Source organism: Schistocerca serialis, chromosome 9 (assembly GCF_023864345.2).
Source record: "Schistocerca serialis cubense isolate TAMUIC-IGC-003099 chromosome 9, iqSchSeri2.2, whole genome shotgun sequence".
NCBI lineage: Eukaryota > Metazoa > Arthropoda > Insecta > Orthoptera > Acrididae > Schistocerca > Schistocerca serialis.
This window is the reverse complement of record NC_064646.1, coordinates 44,922,831-44,945,665: the sequence shown is the minus strand read 5'-3', so window position 1 is coordinate 44,945,665 and position 22,835 is coordinate 44,922,831. Positions and strand designations below refer to the sequence as shown.

At 40.0% G+C, this 22,835-nt stretch overlaps 1 protein-coding gene across 1 annotated transcript in view; it reads right to left on the bottom strand.

The window, feature by feature from the left end:
- Nucleotides 1-9: 9 nt before the first annotated feature.
- LOC126419194 (2-methoxy-6-polyprenyl-1,4-benzoquinol methylase, mitochondrial) overlaps nucleotides 10-22,835 on the bottom strand; it is a 179,367-nt gene continuing 156,541 nt past the window's right edge. The window contains exons 4-5 of the mRNA XM_050086327.1: nucleotides 371-482; nucleotides 10-159 (exon numbers count right to left, since the gene is read on the bottom strand). Coding sequence (XP_049942284.1) covers nucleotides 58-159; nucleotides 371-482 — 214 coding nt within the window. The 3' untranslated portion in view covers nucleotides 10-57. The remainder of the gene's footprint in view (nucleotides 160-370; nucleotides 483-22,835) is intronic.

Sequence of the window (22,835 nt, the reverse complement as noted above, 5' to 3'; positions counted from 1 at the left end):
AAAAAGTCATTTTCAAACAACCTTTTATACCTTTATTACTTTCTTTTAATTACACATTTAGGTTTTGAATCCAGAATGTATTGCAACCACCCCGAAAGTCAAATTCTCGTATGTAACACAAGAGAAGCCAGCGTTTTCAATAATGGTCTTGAACGCATCCTGTGCAGAAGACAGAAAAAAATATATAAGATACGCAATAAAACAGACGTGTACATCATAAATTTAAGTCTTCACAAATTTCCACATCTGGTTCAAAGACTTTTGAAAACTACTGACACAAATGATAAAAAGTACACAATACACTTGTACACACAACACACTATATGTATATTGTGTAATTGGTATTGTTTTGCATTTCTGTTGAGCTTACCTGAGAGGGGAACTGCTGGATGCTTTCAACAAGGTATTGATATGGTTTCCATTGGCCAGCTATGAGTTGCCCCATTACTGGTATTACTTGGAAAGAGTACTGGTCATATGCCCTGAAAGAGAAAATTTAATATAATTGATTTTTCAGGTGTACATCCTCACGGTATTTGTAAACAGGAATCTACATTAAACCTGTCTTTGATAAAGTGATTCCAATGCTTGACAGGAAATGTTAATGCGCACTGTGAGTTTTAAGTATGAGCCATCAACCTATGACGTGAAAACTTGTAAGCATGTGTGTGCTACAAGCTGAAATAACACTTGAGCAGAATCATGAAGTCTGTGTTTTGTAGGTGTCTGTTACTGACAATTAACCACATAAGCATCACTGAAGACAATCTCGATATCACCACTGATAATTGTGAATGCAAAGAAAGTAAGATTCAGACAACACGCAAATGGACATCTTTGGTGAAGCAAAGAGGGAAAAAAGGGCAGGTGTTACTAACAGGGTGAAAAGAAATCTTTATGGAAATAATAATATATGTTACAAAACAAAATCCTCACTAGCCTTGTTTAATCACACAGTAGTTTGTACAGAATTCAGGATTGATTGAGCTCTTTCTGTACTCGTTCATTGTGTCTGTGCACTTGGCATGGTCCATGCAACTGTTACACTTCGTGTCTTGCTTTTTCTGTTCAGTTGGTTCCCACTGCTAAACAATAAAATACACATTAAGTGGTCTTCCTAATTTCTCATGGAACTTCCATTGGAAGAATCAGTCCCTCTATTTTATTTGGTTTTCTTAAAGCGTCATTTTACTTTGAGTATGTGTTGTTAGGTACTGTCAATTGAAAAGTAGCATGTCAATCAGCAAGACTGCTCTTTTTAGGCCAGCGTATGGTGTTTCGTTCATATAAATAATACATCTGGTCTTGCCTATGTATCCTGCATGTAAAAATTGGTTGCTGTTTGCTGATGTGGATTCGTCGCCATACAACTAATCTCTCATTTATCCCATTTTCTGATCATACATTTGCTAACATCAAGCAGTATGTTTATAATTCAGTTTTACATATACAGTTTCCATGGTGGTGTTACTCCTTGTTAACCCTATTGTACCAGTGTAGTGTGTTTTCAGATTGAAAAAGGTTTTACGTGATGCAAAGCTACTGTAATACTCTTTAAAAGAAAAAACCAATGCACAACAAAAGGGTTATTCGAATGTGCTGGAAATCTTTAGATGTGACGTACATGTAGACACACACATTATAATTTCAGATTGGCTGATTTATTCAAGAGAAAGAACTGTTTGAGGTGGGTCCCATCACTGAAGACAGTTCTAGTCCAGTCAATGAGATTCCAGGCCGTGATCGGCTGCAAAAATGTTGCCAGAAGTGTGTGGTGGGATCCAAACCTGACTGCCATGCACCATATGGCCTGACAGCCAGGAGTGATGGTCTGGGAGCCATCTCATTTCATAACATGACCGCTTTGGTTGTCATCTGCGCACCCTTCCAGCACAGCAGTACATAGACTATACGCCTAGTTTTGTTGCCATCATGGTGCAAGCCATCAAGAGTTTCTGTGCCTTGTCTTCGTGCTTGCCAAGCCCTTCCTTTGCCAGCAAGGTCACCGCATCTCATCCTAATTGAGAACATTTCAAGCATTATGGGAAGGGCCCTCCATCCAGCTCACGATTTTAATGATCTAACACACCAATTGGACAAAATTTGACAAGATGTCTCTCAGGAGGACATCTAACGACATTAATCAACACCAACCTGAATAACTGCTTGCATTTGGGCCAGAGATGGACCAACGCATTATTGACTTGCTCCATTTGTGAAGCTCCTTTCTGTTGAATAAGAGGTCCAAATTTTCTGAAATTGTAACATTTGTTTGTCAGTAAATGTACGTCACATGTACTGATTTCCGTCCCATTCTAACAATTCCTTCATGGCGGGTCTTTCTCCTCCCCTCCCCCCCCCCCTCCCCCCTCTGAGTGTAATTGATCACACGAGGGATGGCCAACATGCATCTTCTCCTTCAACAAATATTAAACAACCGTTTCAGCATAAGATTTATTGTGAAGCAGACCCGTGTGCATAATACACTTATTTTTAAAGCCATCTGTGTTACTCAGCAAGTACATTTTAGTGCCTTTTGCTTGGTATAATAGTCTACAGGACAATCTTCCTCTCCTGAGTATCATTGATTCATCTAAAGATAAGCCTCTTCGTTGGTAAAGATGCCCTCAGTTGCTAAATATTCTTTGCACAATAATACTGTGCGAAAGTATGAGGCCAAAACTAGCACAATATTATTGTGCAATGTCTAGCCAGGATGTATCAGTTGGAACTCTTACCTTCGCAGTGAACAAGCCTGCACTGAACTTGCATGTATTGGCATTCCAGTCGCTGCATTACAAAGAGGAAGCAGCAGTGGGGGCAGCTTGGTGGCATTCTACTCATGGCCATACTAACATGTTAAGAGAACTTGCTGCAGTACCAGGTGACTATCGATATTTTTTATGGGTGCACAATAAATGTTTCAACAGATTGGTGACCTTCATACACTAGTCGGATTTCACTTTCCACGATGCTGAAATATCTTTATAACTGAACTGCGAACAAATAAGCAGTTGCACTGTTATTTCCTTGCATTTAAACACTTTGTCATTGCTTTATCAGTTGTTCACATGTCTGCAGATCACGAAATCATGGGAGGAACTGCTGTTGATAGCCACTATCACCCTTACACAATACAGTACATTGGACAAGTGTGATCTTCTTTACTGCAATGACAGCCATGTGGCCACAGAAGGCAGCTCTGCTGCGCCGCTAGTGGCCGAGGAGCAGTCAATGTGTGAAAGCTCTGCTGTAGTCTGATATATTGCACAAACCTTCAATACTTCTCTCAGGTGGTCATTATCATTGCACAATACAGTGGGCCCCTTAATACACATCACATTTTGTTGTTAAAATAATTTAGTTTGTCATGTTTTGTATAATCAATCATCTGCTTTTGTGAGTAATGGCTGTAGATTTTTAGCAAAAAAATCATCATATGTAATATGATGATTATATCTGTCTGTGCTCATACTCGTTACTGTTCCACTATTTTGGCACAGAGGAGGAGCTTCTTTCCAGTAATCGAACAGATTTCACATTATCCATTTGTAATGAAATCCCCAAAAAGACAAATATTTTATCTATACTAATATATTTTCATCTACAAATTGTAGGCCCATTCTTGTATGAACACTCAGAAATATATTCACAACATTGTTATTCGTTTCATCAGCTATACAATGGAGTATATCATAGGTAAGTAGTAGACTAAAGAAATCCATTGGCATATTTGCTAATAAGATGAATAAGTAAACATTTTCATTTTGCAAGGGATAATACTACATATCCTGTGGTTCATCATGCTACTAAGTGTCACCTGAGTTTGTAATTTCTGCCAGTAAGGGTTCTTAATCCTCAACAATTTCATCACTATCATTGTCTGTATCTTCCAGCTATGCACCATCATCATGAAACATGTTTGAAAGCTCTGCTCCCATACTACTATGAATGACAAGTTTCTGCATTCTCAAGAGTCCAGCTGTTCACCTCGGAATCTTTATTAGCCAACCCAAAGTCACTTTTCTAATACAAACATTAACTGACTGGCAGTAGGTCCTGGTGTCAGTTGATTAGCAGCCATTTCGAACAATGAATGTCACACATGACTTAGCACAAGAAAACTGTGCCCAGAGACTTTGTTGTTTCTACAAACACGTCTTCACATCTGGATAACACATCTGAGGTGCACTCACTCTTAAGAATTTGCTGCACTGGCTTGTTAATTATGATAAATTTGTAAGTGGTGACAGCATTAGGTTGAAGGCTCGTGTTGACACGAGAGTTAGCAGCAGCAGCAAACATATCACTTGACAGACCTTTAAGTGTTTTATAATAAACAAAAACACATTCTATCTTTTCAGGGATCTGCCTGATGTACTATTGTAGTTCATTAGTTAACACATTCACGTCATTGCCCATGACCCTCCAGGCAAGAGTTCCATATGTGTTTGTACCAAACAAATTAAGTGTACCTTCAACTCATGAATGTGATTACCCATGCAGCCAATACAACAAATTGTAAATGGGGCAGGTGCTGAGGCATAAACATAACAAATGTTCATTTAAAGGCAAAATGGGCTATTTTGTTTAGGAAATGCAGTTTTCTTCACATGGCTTACAGCATAAAATAAGCTGCTGTTACAGCAGCTCTGAGGTTATTGTATAAACCTTAACAGTGGATGCTGCAGGACTGTTTGATCTGTTATTTGTTAAAGTTGTCAAATTTAATGCAGAAACCAGAATAAATTAAAACTGATGAGTGGTACTGAATGATGGTGAAGACATGGAGGTTATTTAAAGGTATGGTAAAGTTTATATAACAATAACCAAGGTAAATATTCACACTTTGCAGTAATATGCCACTCCGCCACATCTTATATATTTGTTGTTGGTTTCATACAAATTTTCTTTCGAAGTTACAAATTGCTGTAGTAAGCAATGGATAATTGGTGCCTTTGCACAATGGTCCTTAGAGTAGGGGTTATGTTTTTAATCCTGCACCGGAGCAATGTATAAATAGAAGACCGAGTCTTTTTGGTACTGTATATTTTGTATATTAACACTGTCGCTGACGCTTATAAGCGTCACAACGAGCCAGTGCGGCTGACGCTTATAAGCGTCCGCGCTCACGGTCGGATTACTCAGTCTAGTTGCAGCGTCTAAGCTAGCATAAAAGCGTGTACACCTTTGTGTGGTCAGTTATCGAACATATATTGTTCATAATGGAGACTAATGTACAGACACCTGGACCTTCCAATGTGAAAAGGAGCAGGAAAAGTGTTAAATTGACAGAGGAACAGTTACTTAGTGTACTAGACAGTGATTTTCAGTGTAGTGAGGACGAGGCACAGCATGGAGATTATCATTTAGAGGCTGCAGAGTGATGATAGCGTGGAAGCACAGTTTTCGAATCTGTTGCATGACAGTACCTGCCGTTTCAGAGTGTTACTGGCACGCACTCGCACGTTGCCAGGCCGCACTGGAGAGTTGCGCGCCTGCACTGATGCCACAGTGAAAGTGTTAGTGTGCTGTGTTTACTGGCAGTCATTTCCCAGAATTAAGTTGACAATGGTTGACTTACTGCAAGTTACAAATTAAGCCAGCATAAATTACATAGACACTACCTGATCTAATAATAACACATACCAAAGTTGCAGACTCCACAGTGATGATAATTAGAACAAATATGAAACAAAAAACTGAAGATGGGTGTAACAAGATGCAAATCAGAGAACCAACATGATTCACTGCCTCTGAAAGTGACAAAGAAATGATTGAATATCGTGACAAGTTTGAATGACAGTAAGGCTAAACACATACTGGGATGCAATGCTGCATAGTACAGCACGATAGGTGTGTCAGTAAATGGGAAGTGAGGCGAGGCAGGACAGGAGGTGTACACAACTGGCTGTCGTAGTCCCCTTATGAGACTCAGAACCTGCTGGTAGGGGTTGTACTGTTTCCATACCAGTCAACAAACGGTAAAACACACTTTGAAACAGCTAAATCTTAAATTATTTTAATAACAAAAAAGTTTTTAAATGCATTTATTGCAACAGTGGGTGCGAATTATAGATTTACTACAATCAATGTAAGCTTAATTTAGTGACACGTTTGTTAAATACAAATTTGAGGAGTGGAGCAACTGAATTACCCATATCGGATCAAAGAAATTGTCGTGGGGGAATGAAGCATTTCCGAGAGAAAATTTAATATGATGTTCCCCATAACCGCTACTTTCTTAAGAGTGTTGTCACGAAGTAATCACTTAAAAATTGTTGAGAGCAAAAGAAGTCAAGTGTGCTTCTGGGTAATAGGGCCATCACTCTGGAAACCTGTTTAAAGTAAAATACTCTGCAGACAATGTGCTACAAACTGCCTTTTTACTCCACAGTTACCTGTAATGACTGGAAGACTGATTTGACACTGAAGAACTGCAAGACATGCCTAGAATCCAATTTTGCAACACATGAGACATAGAGCTAACATATATTCCTTCACAGTAAAGAAACAGCTTCAATATCCTTGTTGCGGCTGGCTACAAGCATCAAGGAAGTCCATTACTGTGTTAATTTTATTTATCACTAGTTGCAAGTAGTAAAGAAAAACAATTGCTACAAACAAAACATATTTGGATTACATACCATTAGAGTTCCTTTAGCTCAGATTCGCCATATTGAGTCTTGGTGTCTTCGCATAATCGTATTGATTCCTTTCATACACAATATTATGTTAACACAGTAGTTCTATCAGTTTTTTCTGGCTCTGTAGCGACTAGCAGGGGAGCACATTGCCTGTGCCGTGTAGGAGGCAGGAAGCCACCACAGCTGTGAACCCCCTTGCAGGCAGCAAGCCGGCCGGCTCAGTCTGTGGCTCACTATTTGGGTGCAGTTGGTTGTATGAAATGTCAGAAAGTTAGCTGTAGCAGTGAAGTAAAGAACTTAGAAAGTTTCAAAAGTTGTTATTATTTGCCTTCTTGCTTCCCACTACAGTGCTGTTAAGTCTAATTACTATCAAACAATATTGTACATTTTTTAAATATTTTCTCTTCACAGTCGAACCAATCTTGTGACACAGATCACATTCTGGAGATGGCAGGACGGAAGTCGTATGCAGGTGGGTAACCAAACAGTCATGCCTGGTAGTCGAATATGGCTACTGTTTCCCTTTTCAATCCATTAGGTACTACTGAGTAATCCAAGGGGATTTCTAGTGTTTTCCCTCATATGAAATTTTATTTAACAGTGCATTTCACTGCAAAATACGACATTAGTTTTTTTCAAACTGTTTAATTTTTGTGTCTTTTTTTCGGCTACAAAACTGCTTTCTCATTATCGTCTAAGCCACAGTAAGATGGCATCCACTGAAATGCAATTTCTTGTTATGTTATAGTGATTTGATTTGAATGTTACTACTTACAAGGGAACCTCCCCATCGCACCCCCCTCAGATTTAGTTATAAGTTGGCACAGTGGATAGGCCTTGAAAAACTGAACACAGATCAATCGAGAAAACAGGAAGAAGTTGTGTGGAACTATGAAAAAATAAGCAAAATATACAAACTGAGTAGTCCATGTGAAAGATAGGCATCATCTAGGAGAGTTCGAGTTCAGGAGTGCCGTGGTCCCGTGGTTAGCGTGAGCAACTGCGGAGCGAGAGGTTCTTGGTTCAAATCTTCCGTAGAGTGAAAAGTTTACTTTCTTTATTTTTGCAAAGTTATGATCTGTCCGTTCGTTCATTGACGTCTCTGTTCAGTGTTCTGTGTTTTGCGGCCGGACCGCAAAACCGTGCGATTAGTAGCCAAAAGGATGTGCCTGTCCAATGGAAACCGAAAACATTTGATTGTAAGGTCATAGGTCAACCGATTCCTCCACAGGAAAACACGTCCGATATATTCTATACAACACTGGTGACAGCATGTGCGTCACATGACAGGAATATGTTGTCGACCCACCTAACTTGTACACTTGGTGAATGGGTAAAAAGATTCTTCTACCTTGCCCAATTTAGGTTTTCTTGTGGATGTGATAATCACTCCCAAAAGAGTGTGAAAACATAAGAGTTTGTCACATAAACTGCAACAAATGAATGCAACAGTTTCACAGTCGCACAATTTTGTCTGTGCTCTGTCAAAACATGTTTTTAACATTTTCAAATCTTTCCGTGTGTAGACCGTCAAATCCTGCATATGTCCAAGCAAATCTGAACATGTCCTGGAATTTTGGAGAGCGAAGTTGATTATATGTGAGTGCCCGAACTTTGATAATTGTCTGAAAATAAAAAATTAAAATTTTCTCCCGAGGGAAGGCTTGAACCAAGGACCTATCGTTCCGCAGCTGCACACGCTAACCACGGGACCACGGCGCTCATGCGTTTACACTCACCTGTATGTTGCCTATCTTACACATGGACTACTCAGTTTGTATATTTTGCTTATTTTTTCATAGTTCCACACACTTCTTCCTGTTTTCTCGATTGATCTGTGTTCATTTTTTCAAGGCCTATCCACTGTACCAACTTATAACTAATTCTGAGGGGGGTGCGATGGGGCGGTTCCCTTGTTAGACATGTCCTATATTACACGTACATTTACTGTACACAATGTAATCTTACAGTATCAAATGAAATTCAATTCAATTCAATTCTCGGTCTTCTTTAACTTGATTGATTTTTGGATCTTGTGTATTGGTAACTCTGACATTGCTGCTCTGGTATCACAAACTATGACTACTTTGTGAAATGAGTGGCTTAGGCATCTTCAAAATTTGAATAGTGTGGTCCCAAAGTTTCAAACATCAGTGTGGAACATAAGGGGCTTGTACACGCTCTTTTCTAGAGTAAGTAAAATAATATTCATATAGAAATTTGCTGGAGTACAAAGAGTTACTTGACTGAAGCTTAATGAGATACTTCCGGGCTAATGTAAAAGTTGTGATATTTCACAGCTATCTAAGTTTCCTTTAAATTTGCAATTTGAAGCATAAAAAATGCAATATCAAGATTTCATTTCGCTTCAAGTCTTCACAAGAAATAGGTAGAATTTTAATAAATGTCTTTCTTGACACACAACTGCTGGAGTAGGACATATTCACACTCAACAAATAGCTAATTTCTCTACGATGTAATATGCAAGTTGGAATTAATGATTATTATCATTCACATGTTTATAACAATGTATAGACCAGTAAAAAAGAGGGTTGCAGGTAACACCCAGATATACCACATTTGTGCAGTAAAAGTGAAGAGAGAGCAAGTGCATCGGTAACATTAGTGTGTCCTCGTTCGACCTGTGAGGGGCCCCAAGTTCTATTCCCAGTCGGGTTGGAGATTCTCTCTCCTGGAGTACTGGGTGTACTGTCATCTTCATTATCATTTCATTCCCACTGACACTCGAGTTGCCAAAGTGGTGTCAACTAAATAAATCGCACCAGGCGACAGATCCACCCGATGGGAGGTCCAAGCGACACGCACATTTTATTTTTATCTGAAATGAGCCTTTTAATCATACATGAACAGATTCACAATAATAGGCATAAAATTTCACTTGATCAATGATTAAAATATCAATGTAGTTAGAAAATGATTCCACACAAAGTCATCAATGTATTGGCACTATAAGAGTTAGTCGTATCGTGGCTTCCTCTTGAAACACGATTGCATGTGTAATACATACTAACAGGAAATGCTCAGTCACCTGTAAGCCAGCTGTCAGCATGTTGTGGGTGCCTCCTTGTGCACTGCTATCATTTCTCCCATTAAGGCTGGTCAAAACTGTTGCAAACAACAGTTCATTTCATTAGTGTTTCACTTCACATCTCCCTTTGACAATATGTTACTCTACAAGTTCTTTTCCATGTAATATGAAGTGCAAGAACTAGTGTGATTAGAGTTACTTTTTACACTAGACACTATGTCTTCCAGAACTCTCAGCATCATGTGTTAATTTTCCATCATTGCCAGTATGCCACAGCAAAACATCAGTTCAGTTGCAGTGAGCAACTATTGCTGATTTACTAAGAAGTCATTTAAATTATGTGATTGATGTTGAAATAAAGTATGGAAAGAATCTGGTATATGCCTGTTTCTGAAATTTATGCTTCTCTTTTTTCACTGCCTTTGAAACAGTGGGCTTTGTCAGAAGTGGCAGACGAAAAAGCTGCACCAGCTTGTTAATGAGTAATCTGCAGTGTGATTCTGTGATACAATAACTTTCAACTTAAATCTAATTTCACAATTGTGTCTTTTACTGGAATCAAGATAGAAATGTGGGTTGGTTTTTAATTTGCACATAGTACTACAAATCCTGTATTTTCAAAAGAACAAGGGTGTATCTTTTACATGTATACATATACAACTCATCGAAGTTTTCATTTGCTTTTCAGAATGTTCAGTGTTCCTTTCAGAATGTTCAGTGTGCCTTCCATTAGGCACAGACAAACATACAGACGACAATCAGAGTTACCCTATACTTTCACGAGCATACCTGGAGTGACACTGCTGTAGTTCTCCCAAAGTAGGTATGTTGATGGAGGATTTATAAGATTAGCTGTTCTTGGAAGCCAGTGGTGGAACACAAGATCCGTACACCCCTTATACTCTAGGAGGTGCAGTGTTGTACTCTCAGCAAAACACACTGTACAGTTGTAACTGAATTGCACCTATTGAAACCCTGAATGTAAAAGGTTTTTTAAAAAGTTGCTGCATTAGTGTCACTCAGCTTGACATGTATTTGGTAATGTATGAGTGAGCAAGTTGCACTCTGAAGACCCCCTTCGGTAACCTTACAAATGGCATCAAGATAAATTTAGTCACAGTGTGTAAGTTAAAATTTACCCCATATTTGTACCTTCATTCATGTCGAAGATATAATCTTTTATAATTCCATGAATCTTTCTGAACTACTCAGCCAAGTGGTGTCATGAACGCTGGGCATCACATGGGAATAGCATTCATAACATCCGAAAATATAAACTTGGAGGGAAAAAATCATGAACTGACAACATGAAAATTTTCAAAGTATTTTTGGTAGACAGCACTATATTCTTAGTTTCATAAATAATTTCTTTTACTGTGTCTTGTCCTGAGAATTTCCTGAATCATATGTCATTCAATGTCAACCTGGTATAACTATGTAATAACAGCAAATGCATTCAGGTTTCATCTGTACAACTTCATCTTTCCAGAATATGAGCATTGTAATTAATTTACACTTATACTTTTACTGGAGCTTTATTTGTATCTGATTCATTTCAAAGAGATAATGACATCTAAGCGTATGAGCTCCCTCACACTTTCAGTAGATTGAAATGTAGATCCAGTTTAGTAAAATGCAATTCCAACACTCTCAGCTTTACAGAACTGGTAATTACAACTGTCGGCAAGTGATCTGCGTATGATACCACAAGAGTCAGCATTCAGTGAGTAACACACGCACTCTCCCAGGTTAATAGCTAGTTCAGATTTATATTTCCTTGTGCACATTATCATGTTTCGTGAAACTATGACTGTACATGCAATAGAAAAATATAAGTAGTTAATTTATAATCCTTAAATCAATGAAAAATTGCCACGGGCAGTCCTAGGATTTCTACGCTGCAAACATTAACACAGCACAGTACAAGAATATTGCATAATGGTCACATAAATATTCATTTGTATACAATGAGCGTACAGCTTTCAATCACTCCCTACAACAGGAGATAATAAATGGAAAAATAGATCAAGTCAAAAACTATGCACTGATGCCGACAATTTGAAGAAGATCAATGCTACTCCATATTGTGTACTCAATGCCACTGACATTATGATCTTTCACAAGCGAGAAGTTGGCATTAACAGTGATAAACACACAGGGGATCAACATGGTGACAATTCGGTTAAGAGGCTGTCAGCGATGCATTCTTCCAGTAAGATTGCTATGGGAGTTACTGCATCGAAGCTGGGCATAATTCCCTGTTGTTTCGAAACAAAAGTGCACTCCAAATGGTGTTCACATGGTTGTCCTTATTCCTGTTCAAAAGTAGCGACACAGGAGTTTGTTGGTGTCTGATACTTACAGTGGTTGTCGGAGCAAGTCTAAAGCTGCTTTTGGTTGTATTTTTTAATGTCCACCATATAATGCATGCCATACATTTTGTCAGAGAGTGCACACCAGTTGGACTGTAGCGGAATGTTGTTCCTTCACTTGTTTCCTGCTTTCACTTTTCTACACCTCTTCCTCAGTTTTCTTTGTCCCTTTTCTGTTTCCCTTTGACATGCCCCTGCCTTTTCTTCCTCCTTTCATCTTCTCAACTGCTTCTGACATCACTTTTATATCTTCTGCTTCTTCATTGTCTAGCATATGTTGTAATAGGCCCATTGTTTTATCAGTACTGCCATAAGAAGATCTCATCCAATTATTGTTACAGTACTTTTTGCAGCTTTCACATTCACCCCCATAACATCTGCTACTTCGTATAGGCATCACGTGATGTCCAAGTCACTGTTGCTCCACAAACTTGTAAAAGCACTGTAAAAGATTTAGCAGATACAGAGGCACGGGTACATCATTCTGTACTGCTTCAGCTTTGTGTCAGACAGAGTTCATCAGCTTTTATTTTATTTTTTTTTTTTTAGTAGCTGGTGAGAGGTGATGTATGAATCCCACAGCAACCCATGACCAGATGTTTCTAATGGCCAAGAGGTAGGGCAGTTGCAATAGTCAGGGCAGCTTGGGCAACATCCAATACCGTATTGTGTTACTTACTGGAGGATAATGTCATGGAGTAATTGTGGGACAACCATGTGATCAGTCAGTGGTTTTTTGTATAGTAGTGTCTTTTTCTTTAATCGAATGAAACTAGTGTCTGCAGCCACGTCAGCTACATGTTTCTCACTCACTCTCTGTGTTCGAGTAATAGATTAAATTTTCTCTTTTTGAGGGTGCTGACAGGCTATCTGTTGTAATTGCTAAAAACCATTCATCAGCAAGTAAGCATTAAATATTTCTTTTCTGTTGTAAAACATGTTCATTTTTACCTGAACCACACACCGAGATGTCAAGTGGATGACAATCAGAACATTATAAAAGGTTTGTCATCACTAACATATTTAAAAACATAAAGCATCTTGTCCTGACAGTATCCACGAAACAAGCAACAAGAAAGGCATCAAACTAATAAACTTCGCTGAGACAAGGAGAAAGACCATTAGAAGCACATACTTTCCCCGAAAAATAGTATATAAACTTATTTGGATATCCCCAGATGGAAGTACAATGAATCAGATCGACCATGTTCTTGTTTACCGAGGACACCAAGTGCGATCCTTCCGCAGGGCAGATATGAATTCCGATCGTTTCTTGGTGGTAGTCAAACTACGCCTGAAACTGTCTACCAAGTGGCGAAGAAATCCTGAAAAGATGGCCCACTTTGACAAGGGTAAGTTAGAAGATGTAGAAGTGAGACAATGCTATCAAGATAAAATAACAGAAAACCTCACAATATCGGAGAACCCTACCAATGTGGAAGACACATGGTTGGTGTTGAGGAATGCAGTGTGCAAGAGGAGGACTTGCTTGCCATCCAAAACAAAGAAGTAAACCTTGGTTCAATGAAGAATGTCGACAATCTGTTGGGATGAGATCAGTGAAGAGGATGCAGTGGTTAGAAAAACTCTCAGAAGAAGCAAGGGTAGCCTACAGTGAAGACCAATGACCGTAGCAGTCTGGTCCCTTTAATCCCACAAACCAACCTACTGTGAAGTGAGATGTAACACGGACAAACTCCTGAGAATGGAGAAACAGGAACACCATAAAAGACTGTTGAAAGCAGTATAAGAAACAAAGTCATCACACTCGTTTTTCCAGGCCTCAAGATTTGCCAGAGGTGTCTACCGACAACTTACATTGACTCTAACGAATGAGACCACCAGAAGAGCAGGCAAACCTATTTAAAAGCCATTTCGAGAAGCTATTGAATCAGGACATTCCACTGTCTGTAACAACTCAGATGAGAGCCCATTTTGATAGAGTAGAAGTCCCTGAACCATCAGAGGAAGAAATCTGTGTTGTCCTAAAACTAATCAAGAACAACAAGGCCCCAGGAGGTAGTGGCATCACAGCTGAGATGCTTCGCTTGGGAGAACAATTACTGATGGATGCACTGAAACGACTACTACCCACCATCTGGACAGCGGAAATAATCCCTGAAGAATGTAAAAGAGCAATTATATGTCCTATCTTCAAGAAGGGTGATGCTACCCAAGTATCCAACTACCAAGGAATTTCACTTCTTGAAATTAGATACAACTCTGTTGCTAAAACGAATGAAACCACTGGCTGAAGGAATCATAGGCACATATCAAAGTGGGTTCGTCCCTAGACGGTCTACCATTGACCACATATTTACTTTGAGGCAGCTCATAGAAAAATTCTATGAGTTCAATTGGGAACTGCACCTCATCTTCATCAAGCTTATGACAGCACTAGTTGTGTCACATTCTGGGAAACGTCAGAGGAACTTGGCATCCCATCGAAATACATCCGTCTAATTGCAGCTTGCTACTCCAAGTCAACTTCTAAAGTACAGTCTGGCGACCACCTTTCACTATCCATAATGTATTGACCCAAGGTGATCCATTCGCGCTAATGTTATTCAACTTGACCTTGGAAAAAGTAAGCCGTGGCACTTGCCAAACCAGAGAAATGGAGATGGTGGGAGCAGACACAATTCTGGCATTTGCTGACGATGTTGTGATCCTTGGCGACACTCTAGAGTAAATGTGTGCTGATACTTCCTGATTCCTCCCAAATGCAAAGGAAATTGGGCTGGAGGTGAATGAGGGCAAAACTAAATATCTTGGAGTATCACGTCATCGAGTTCTCCCTCCTTCCATTGTTGTAGACGGGCATACCTTTGAACGAGTGGAAGTGTTCAAGTACTTGGGCTCAATATTAACCAACAAAAGTGAAGTGATGAAAGAAGTAGATTAACCCATAACAAATGCTGATCGCTTGTTCTTTAGTCTGAACAATATATTAAATCTCGTCTGATATCTTAGAAGAACAAAGTCCATCTGTGCACGACCCTGGTGAGGCAAGTACTTTTTATTTGGTTGTGAAACTTAAGCGACACGAGCAACAACAGAAGATTCAGTACGTGCATTTGAAAGAATGGTACTTCGGAAGATCTATGGACCTGTCTACAATAACATGGAAAATAAATGGCAAAGAAGACCTGCCACACACTGGACGAATATTGGGGCACAGGCAACTACAATGGTTTGGCCACATCTCACGAGCGGACGGCTCCCTTCCTGAGAGAGTCCTCCACTCTCAAACCACTGGAAAATGCCCAAGAAAGCGATGGAAGGATCCTTCAAGAGGTGGAACCGTTGGGTGTGGAGGATGATACTAGAGACAGTCATTCCTTTTATTGGGGTTATTGTGTTTGTAATGTTTGTTTTTCCTGTTGTTGTTCTGCTGTAGGCCTCTAAGGCCCGTTAATGCAATAAATGATGATGATGATAGCATCTTGTGCAGAAGGCCATGTCCCATATACATAGTGCTCACAGATGTTTGATACATCAGACAAACACGGTACATAATAGCACATCTGTTTACATCTGCTGGACATATTCTAAACATTTACACTGTTCAGAAAATTTGGAAACTTGTGGTAAGTACTATGGGACCAAACCGCTGAGGTCATTGGTCCCTAAGCTCACACACTACTTAGTCTAACTTAAACTAACGCACACTAAGTACGACACACACATCCATGCCCAACGGAGGACTCGAACCTCTGACGGGAGGAGCCGCGCGGATCGTGACAAGACGCCCCAGACCATGCGGATACCCCGCGCGGTCACTGTTCAGAATCTGTGGAGAATATGTAAACAGACGTGCAATTATGTACCGTGTTTGTCATGGTGTAACAAGCATCTGTGAGCACTACGTATACGGACACAAGCCTTTCACACAAGGTGCTTTATGTTTTTCAGTATTTTAGCGATGACAAACCTTTTATAATATGCTGATTTTCATCCATTTGACATCTAGACGGGAGGTCAGTGGAAAATTTTCATTGACGCCATTCCGATGTCAAACCTTTTACAATGTGCTGATTTTCATCCACTTGACATCTAGACGTGGGAGGTTCAATGGGAAACGAACGCGTTTTACGAAAAAAGCTTTTTAAGACCTGAAGATGGCAGCAATGTCTATCGAAACTGGTTATCTCAAATAAAGAAATATTTGAAACTTCCTGGGAGATTCAAACTGTGTGCCAGACCGAAACTCGAACTCGGGACCTTTGCCTTTCGCGGCAAGTGTTCTACCATCCGAGCTACCCAACCACGACTCACGACCCGTCCTCACAGCTTCAATTCTGCCAGTACCTCGTCTCCTACCTTCCACAAACTTCACAGAAGCTCTTCTGCGAACCTTGCATAACTAGCACTCCTGGAAGTACGGATATTGCGGAGACACGGCTTAGCCACAGCCTTTAGGATGTTTCCAGCTGCAGAGTGTGTGCTGATATGAAACTTTCTGGCAGATTAAAACTGAAATATTTTATGCACTCTTGGTTGTGTCAGTTGTACGAATGTTTTGACTGAGTGTACAGATACAAGCATCTCTCTTATGTACTTGTTCAGTCTTTCCGATCTAGCATTAAATATCAGTATATGGTTTTTTTAAAAGTCTCATAACTGGTACTACCTTCTAAGGATGTTTAAATAAATCAACCATTACTTTTTAATTTAAATTTATTGAAGGTATGTCTCTCTACCTCCACTGGTTTACACCCATAGATAAATTCTCTTTCAGTGAATGGTGCTATGAACAAAAAGCATGTATGATACAAATTTTTAATTGTTTGATGATTTAATAACTCGCTTTTTAAGCATGTTTCTGCTACTCTTAGGATTAGTTTTTGGCGATAAACTTTTATCATCATTTGTTAATATTATGTGGATGGTTAACCAGCCCAGCATTCGCCTAGGCGAATGTGGAGAAACTGTCTCAAACCCTCACTGAAACTGGCTGGTATAACAGAAAGACTATAATTAATAACTCTGCGATTAAGCAAAATTACAACGGGCTGTATCGACAGTTTTCATTCGGTTGCTTCCACACAGAGATAGGGGCGAACGAATAATCCAACCTGTAACAACTGCCGGCCGGTGTGGCCGTGCGGTTAAAGGCGCTTCAGTCTGGAACCGCGTGACCGCTACGGTCGCAGGTTCGAATCCTGCCTCGGGCATGGATGTGTGTGATGTCCTTAGGTTAGTTAGGTTTAATTAGTTCTCAGTTCTAGGCGACTGATGACCTCAGAAGTTAAGTCGCATAGTGCTCAGAGCCATTTGTAACAACTTCCGCCGAAAGATTCAATTGTTTAACAACCGACTAAATTGGTTGTTTTCACTAGGTTATTCCCATCACTATCAGGAAGACGTCGAAGATACGACACAGAGACTGGCTTTGACATCAGAAATGTGACGTCTGCTGTCCAGATTACCGGCTACGCGAGCCAGAGGTGATCACGTCAGGTGACGGCTCCTTACACACGGCTGCGTCAGACGCGATAGTACACACAGGGCCGGGACTCGTACGAAAAGGCGAGGCGGCGCCACAGGCACAGAGCAGGAAGTAGAAGAATGGAAACTCGGCCGCAGTCCCTGCTCCAGGATGTAGTGCGCGAAGTCTATCATACGGGAGTGAAGTAAACAGCTGTGACTGAAGCCTAATTGTTTATTTTATTAATTCCGCATCTTAGCTCCTGGACTTAACTACAAGTAAATAGTAGTACCTGTAGTATGGACGTTCTGCGACAGAAACCTCATCGTCGTCCTTCAGTAAACAAGTCAGCCAGTTGCCGTAGCTCCCTTTACGTAAACAGCTCACTTGTGGGCACGGTTTCTTTTATTTAGGGCGAAATTTTATTCAAAAAATGTCCAAATGACTCTGAGCACTATGGGACTTAGATTAGATTAGAGATTAGATTAATACTAGTTCCATGGATCATGAATACGATATTTCGTAATGATGTGGAACGAGTCGAATTTTCCAATACATGACATAATTAGGTTAATTTAACAACATACTTAAGTTAATATAACAACTTTATTTTTTGTGTTTGTTTTTCTTTATTTTTTCATTATTTTTTATTTTATTTTTTATTCTTTTTAATATTTTTGGTTTTTTTTTCTTTTTTTTTCTTAATTTATATCTAAAAATTCCTCTATGGAGTAGGAGTTGTCATTCAGAAATTCTTTTAATTTCTTCTTAAATACTTGTTGGTTATCTGTCAGACTTTTGATACTATTTGGTAAGTGACCAAAGACTTTAGTGCCAGTATAATTCACCCCTTTCTGTGCCAAAGTTAGATTTAATCTTGAGTAGTGAAGATCGCCCTTTCTCCTAGTATTGTAGTTATGCACACTGCTATTACTTTTGAATTGGGTTTGGTTGTTAATAACAAATTTCATAAGAGAGTATATATACTGAGAAGCTACTGTGAATATCCCTAGATCCTTAAATAAATGTCTGCAGGATGATCTTGGGTGGACTCCAGCTATTATTCTGATTACACGCTTTTGTGCAATAAATACTTTATTCCTCAGTGATGAATTACCCCAAAATATGATGCCATATGAAACCAATGAGTGAAAATAGGCGTAGTAAGCTAATTTACTAAGATGTTTATCACCAAAATTTGCAATGATCCTTATTGCATAAGTAGCTGAACTCAAACGTTTCAGCAGATCATCAATGTGTTTCTTCCAATTTAATCTCTCATCAATGGACATACCTAAAAATTTGGAATATTCTACCTTAGCTATATGCTTCCGATTAAGGTCTATATTTATTAATGGCGTCATACCATTCACTGTACGGAACTGTATGTACTGTGTCTTATCAAAATTCAGTGAGAGTCCGTTTACAAGGAACCACTTAGTAATTTTCTGAAAGACAGTATTGACAATTTCCTCAGTTAATTCTTGTTTCTCAGGTGTGATTACTATACTTGTATCATCAGCGAAGAGAACTAACTTTGCCTCTTCATGAATATAGAATGGCAAGTCATTAATATACACTCCTGGAAATGGAAAAAAGAACACATTGACACCGGTGTGTCAGACCCACCATACTTGCTCCGGACACTGCGAGAGGGCTGTACAAGCAATGATCACACGCACGGCACAGCGGACACACCAGGAACCGCGGTGTTGGCCGTCGAATGGCGCTAGCTGCGCAGCATTTGTGCACCGCCGCCGTCAGTGTCAGCCAGTTTGCCGTGGCATACGGAGCTCCATCGCAGTCTTTAACACTGGTAGCATGCCGCGACAGCGTGGACGTGAACCGTATGTGCAGTTGACGGACTTTGAGCGAGGGCGTATAGTGGGCATGCGGGAGGCCGGGTGGACGTACCGCCGAATTGCTCAACACGTGGGGCGTGAGGTCTCCACAGTACATCGATGTTGTCGCCAGTGGTCGGCGGAAGGTGCACGTGCCCGTCGACCTGGGACCGGACCGCAGCGACGCACGGATGCACGCCAAGACCGTAGGATCCTACGCAGTGCCGTAGGGGACCGCACCGCCACTTCCCAGCAAATTAGGGACACTGTTGCTCCTGGGGTATCGGCGAGGACCATTCGCAACCGTCTCCATGAAGCTGGGCTACGGTCCCGCACACCGTTAGGCCGTCTTCTGCTCACGCCCCAACATCGTGCAGCCCGCCTCCAGTGGTGTCGCGACAGGCGTGAATGGAGGGACGAATGGAGACGTGTCGTCTTCAGCGATGAGAGTCGCTTCTGCCTTGGTGCCAATGATGGTCGTATGCGTGTTTGGCGCCGTGCAAGTGAGCGCCACAATCAGGACTGCATACGACCGAGGCACACAGGGCCAACACCCGGCATCATGGTGTGGGGAGCGATCTCCTACACTGGCCGTACACCACTGGTGATCGTCGAGGGGACACTGAATAGTGCACGGTACATCCAAACCGTCATCGAACCCATCGTTCTACCATTCCTAGACCGGCAAGGGAACTTGCTGTTCCAACAGGACAATGCACGTCCGCATGTATCCCGTGCCACCCAACGTGCTCTAGAAGGTGTCAGTCAACTACCCTGGCCAGCAAGATCTCCGGATCTGTCCCCCATTGAGCATGTTTGGGACTGGATGAAGCGTCGTCTCACGCGGTCTGCACGTCCAGCACGAACGCTGGTCCAACTGAGGCGCCAGGTGGAAATGGCATGGCAAGCCGTTCCACAGGACTACATGCAGCATCTCTACGATCGTCTCCATGGGAGAATAGCAGCCTGCATTGCTGCGAAAGGTGGATATACACTGTACAAGTGCCGACATTGTGCATGCTCTGTTGCCTGTGTCTATGTGCCTGTGGTTCTGTCAGTGTGATCATGTGATGTATCTGACCCCAGGAATGTGTCAATAAAGTTTCCCCTTCCTGGGACAATGAATTCACGGTGTTCTTATTTCAATTTCCAGGAGTGTATAATAAGAACAACAAAGGACCCAAGACTGACCCTTGTGGAACCCCATTCTTGATAGTTCCCCAGTTTGAGGAATGTGCTGATCTTTGCATGTTACGAGAACTACTTATTTCAACTTTCTGCACTCTTCCAGTTAGGTACGAATTAAACCATTTGTGCACTGTCCCACTCATGCCACAATACTTGAGCTTGTCTAGCAGAATTTCATGATTTACACAATCAAAAGCCTTTGAGAGATCACAAAAAATCCCAATGGGTGGTGTTCGGTTATTCAGATAATTCAAAATTTGACTGGTGAAAGCATATATGGCATTTTCTGTTGAAAAACCTTTCTGGAAACGAAACTGACATTTTGTTAGTACTTCATTTCTACAGATATGTGAAGCTACTCTTGAATACATTACTTTCTCAAAAATTTTGGATAAAGCTGTTAGAAGGGAGATTGGACGGTAATTGTTGACATCAGATCTATCCCCCTTTTTATGCAAAGGTATAACAATAGCATATTTCAGTCTATCAGGGAAAATGCCCTGTTCCAGAGAGCTATTACACAGGTGGCTGAGAATCTTACTTATCTGTTGAGAACAAGCTTTTAGTATTTTGCTGGAAATGCCATCAATTCCATGTGAGTTTTTGCTTTTAAGCAAGTTTATTATTTTCCTAATTTCAGAGGGAGAAGTGGGTGAGATTTCAATTGTATCAAATTGCATAGGTATGGCCTCTTCCATTAACAGCCTAGCATCTTCTAATGAACACCTGGATCCTACTATATCCACAACATTTAGAAAATGATTATTAAAAATATTTTCAACTTCTGACTTTTTGTTCGTAAAGTTTTCATTCAATTTGATGGTAATACTGTCTTCCTCTGCTCTTGGCTGACCTGTTTCTCTTTTAATAATATTCCAAATTGTTTTAATTTTATTATCAGAGTTGCTGATTTCAGACATGATACACATACTCCTGGATTTTTTAATAATTTTTCTTAATATAACACAGTAGTTTTTATAATTTTTGATAGTTTCTGGGTCACTACTCTTTCTTGCTGTCAGATACAGTTCCCTTTTCCGGTTACAAGATATTTTTATACCCTTAGTAAGCCATGGTTTGTTACAAGGTTTCTTACGAGTATATTTAACTATTTTCTTGGGGAAGCAGTTTTCAAATGCATTTACAAAAATGTCATGAAATAAATTATATTTTAAATTCGCATCAGGTTCACGGTACACCTCATCCCAGTCTAACTGCTGTAGGCTTTCCCTGAAATTTGCAATTGTTAAATCGTTGACTGAACGTACTACTTTGGAGGACTGTTTAGTATTGCTGAATGGAGCTATGTCATATATTGTAACTAGCTGTGCACCATGATCAGAAAGACCATTCTCAACAGGCTGAGCATTTATCTGGTTAAACTTATCTTGGTGTATAAAGAAGTTATCTATCAGTGAGCTGCTATCCTTTACCACCCGAGTAGGAAAATCAATAACGGGTGTCAAATTGAAAGAACCGAGTAATACTTCAAGGTCATTTTTCCTATTACCCTCTTTCAGAGAATCTACATTGAAGTCCCCACAAATAATAATTTGCTTCCCCCTGTCTGACAGATAGCACAACAAGGAGTCCAAATTTTTCAGAAATAGATGAAAATTTCCTGATGGGGACCTATATACAGTTACAATTATAAATGTGCCTTTATTTAATTTAAGCTCACAGGCACATGCTTCTATATGTTTCTCTACACAAAACTTTTTTGTTTCTATACTTTTTGCACAATGATAACTTTTGACATATATGGCAACTCCTCCTTTCTCCATATTTTCTCTCATTACATGTGCAGAGAGCTTATAACCACTTACATTTACCTTATCCATATCAGTAACAATGTGATGCTCAGACAGGCATAGTATATCTATTTCATTCTCAGCTTCTAAATCTTCTAAACAAACCAGAAGCTCATCTACTTTATTCTTTAAGCTCCCAATATTTTGATGAAATATACTTACATTATTTTTAATTATACTTTTATGAGAACCTTTCCTTATTCTAACATTTGCAGTACCCTCCTGTCTGAGTTTCTCATTGTGCTTAGGCCTAGTTCCTATACCAGTGGTCACATGGTGTTCAGAGAGGCAGAATATGTCAACTGGGTTGGGTGACTTTAATTCATCAATGCAATTACCTGGGACTGAGATACAACTTGGTGGAGATAAAATTTCTGGTGATTGGTGAAAATTTATAATTGATAGCTGTGATTGGTGATCCAATGTGCTAGAATTGTGCTGTTTAATTTCTTTCCTAAAGTGAAGATTTGTTTCAATCCTGACCTCTCGTAGAACT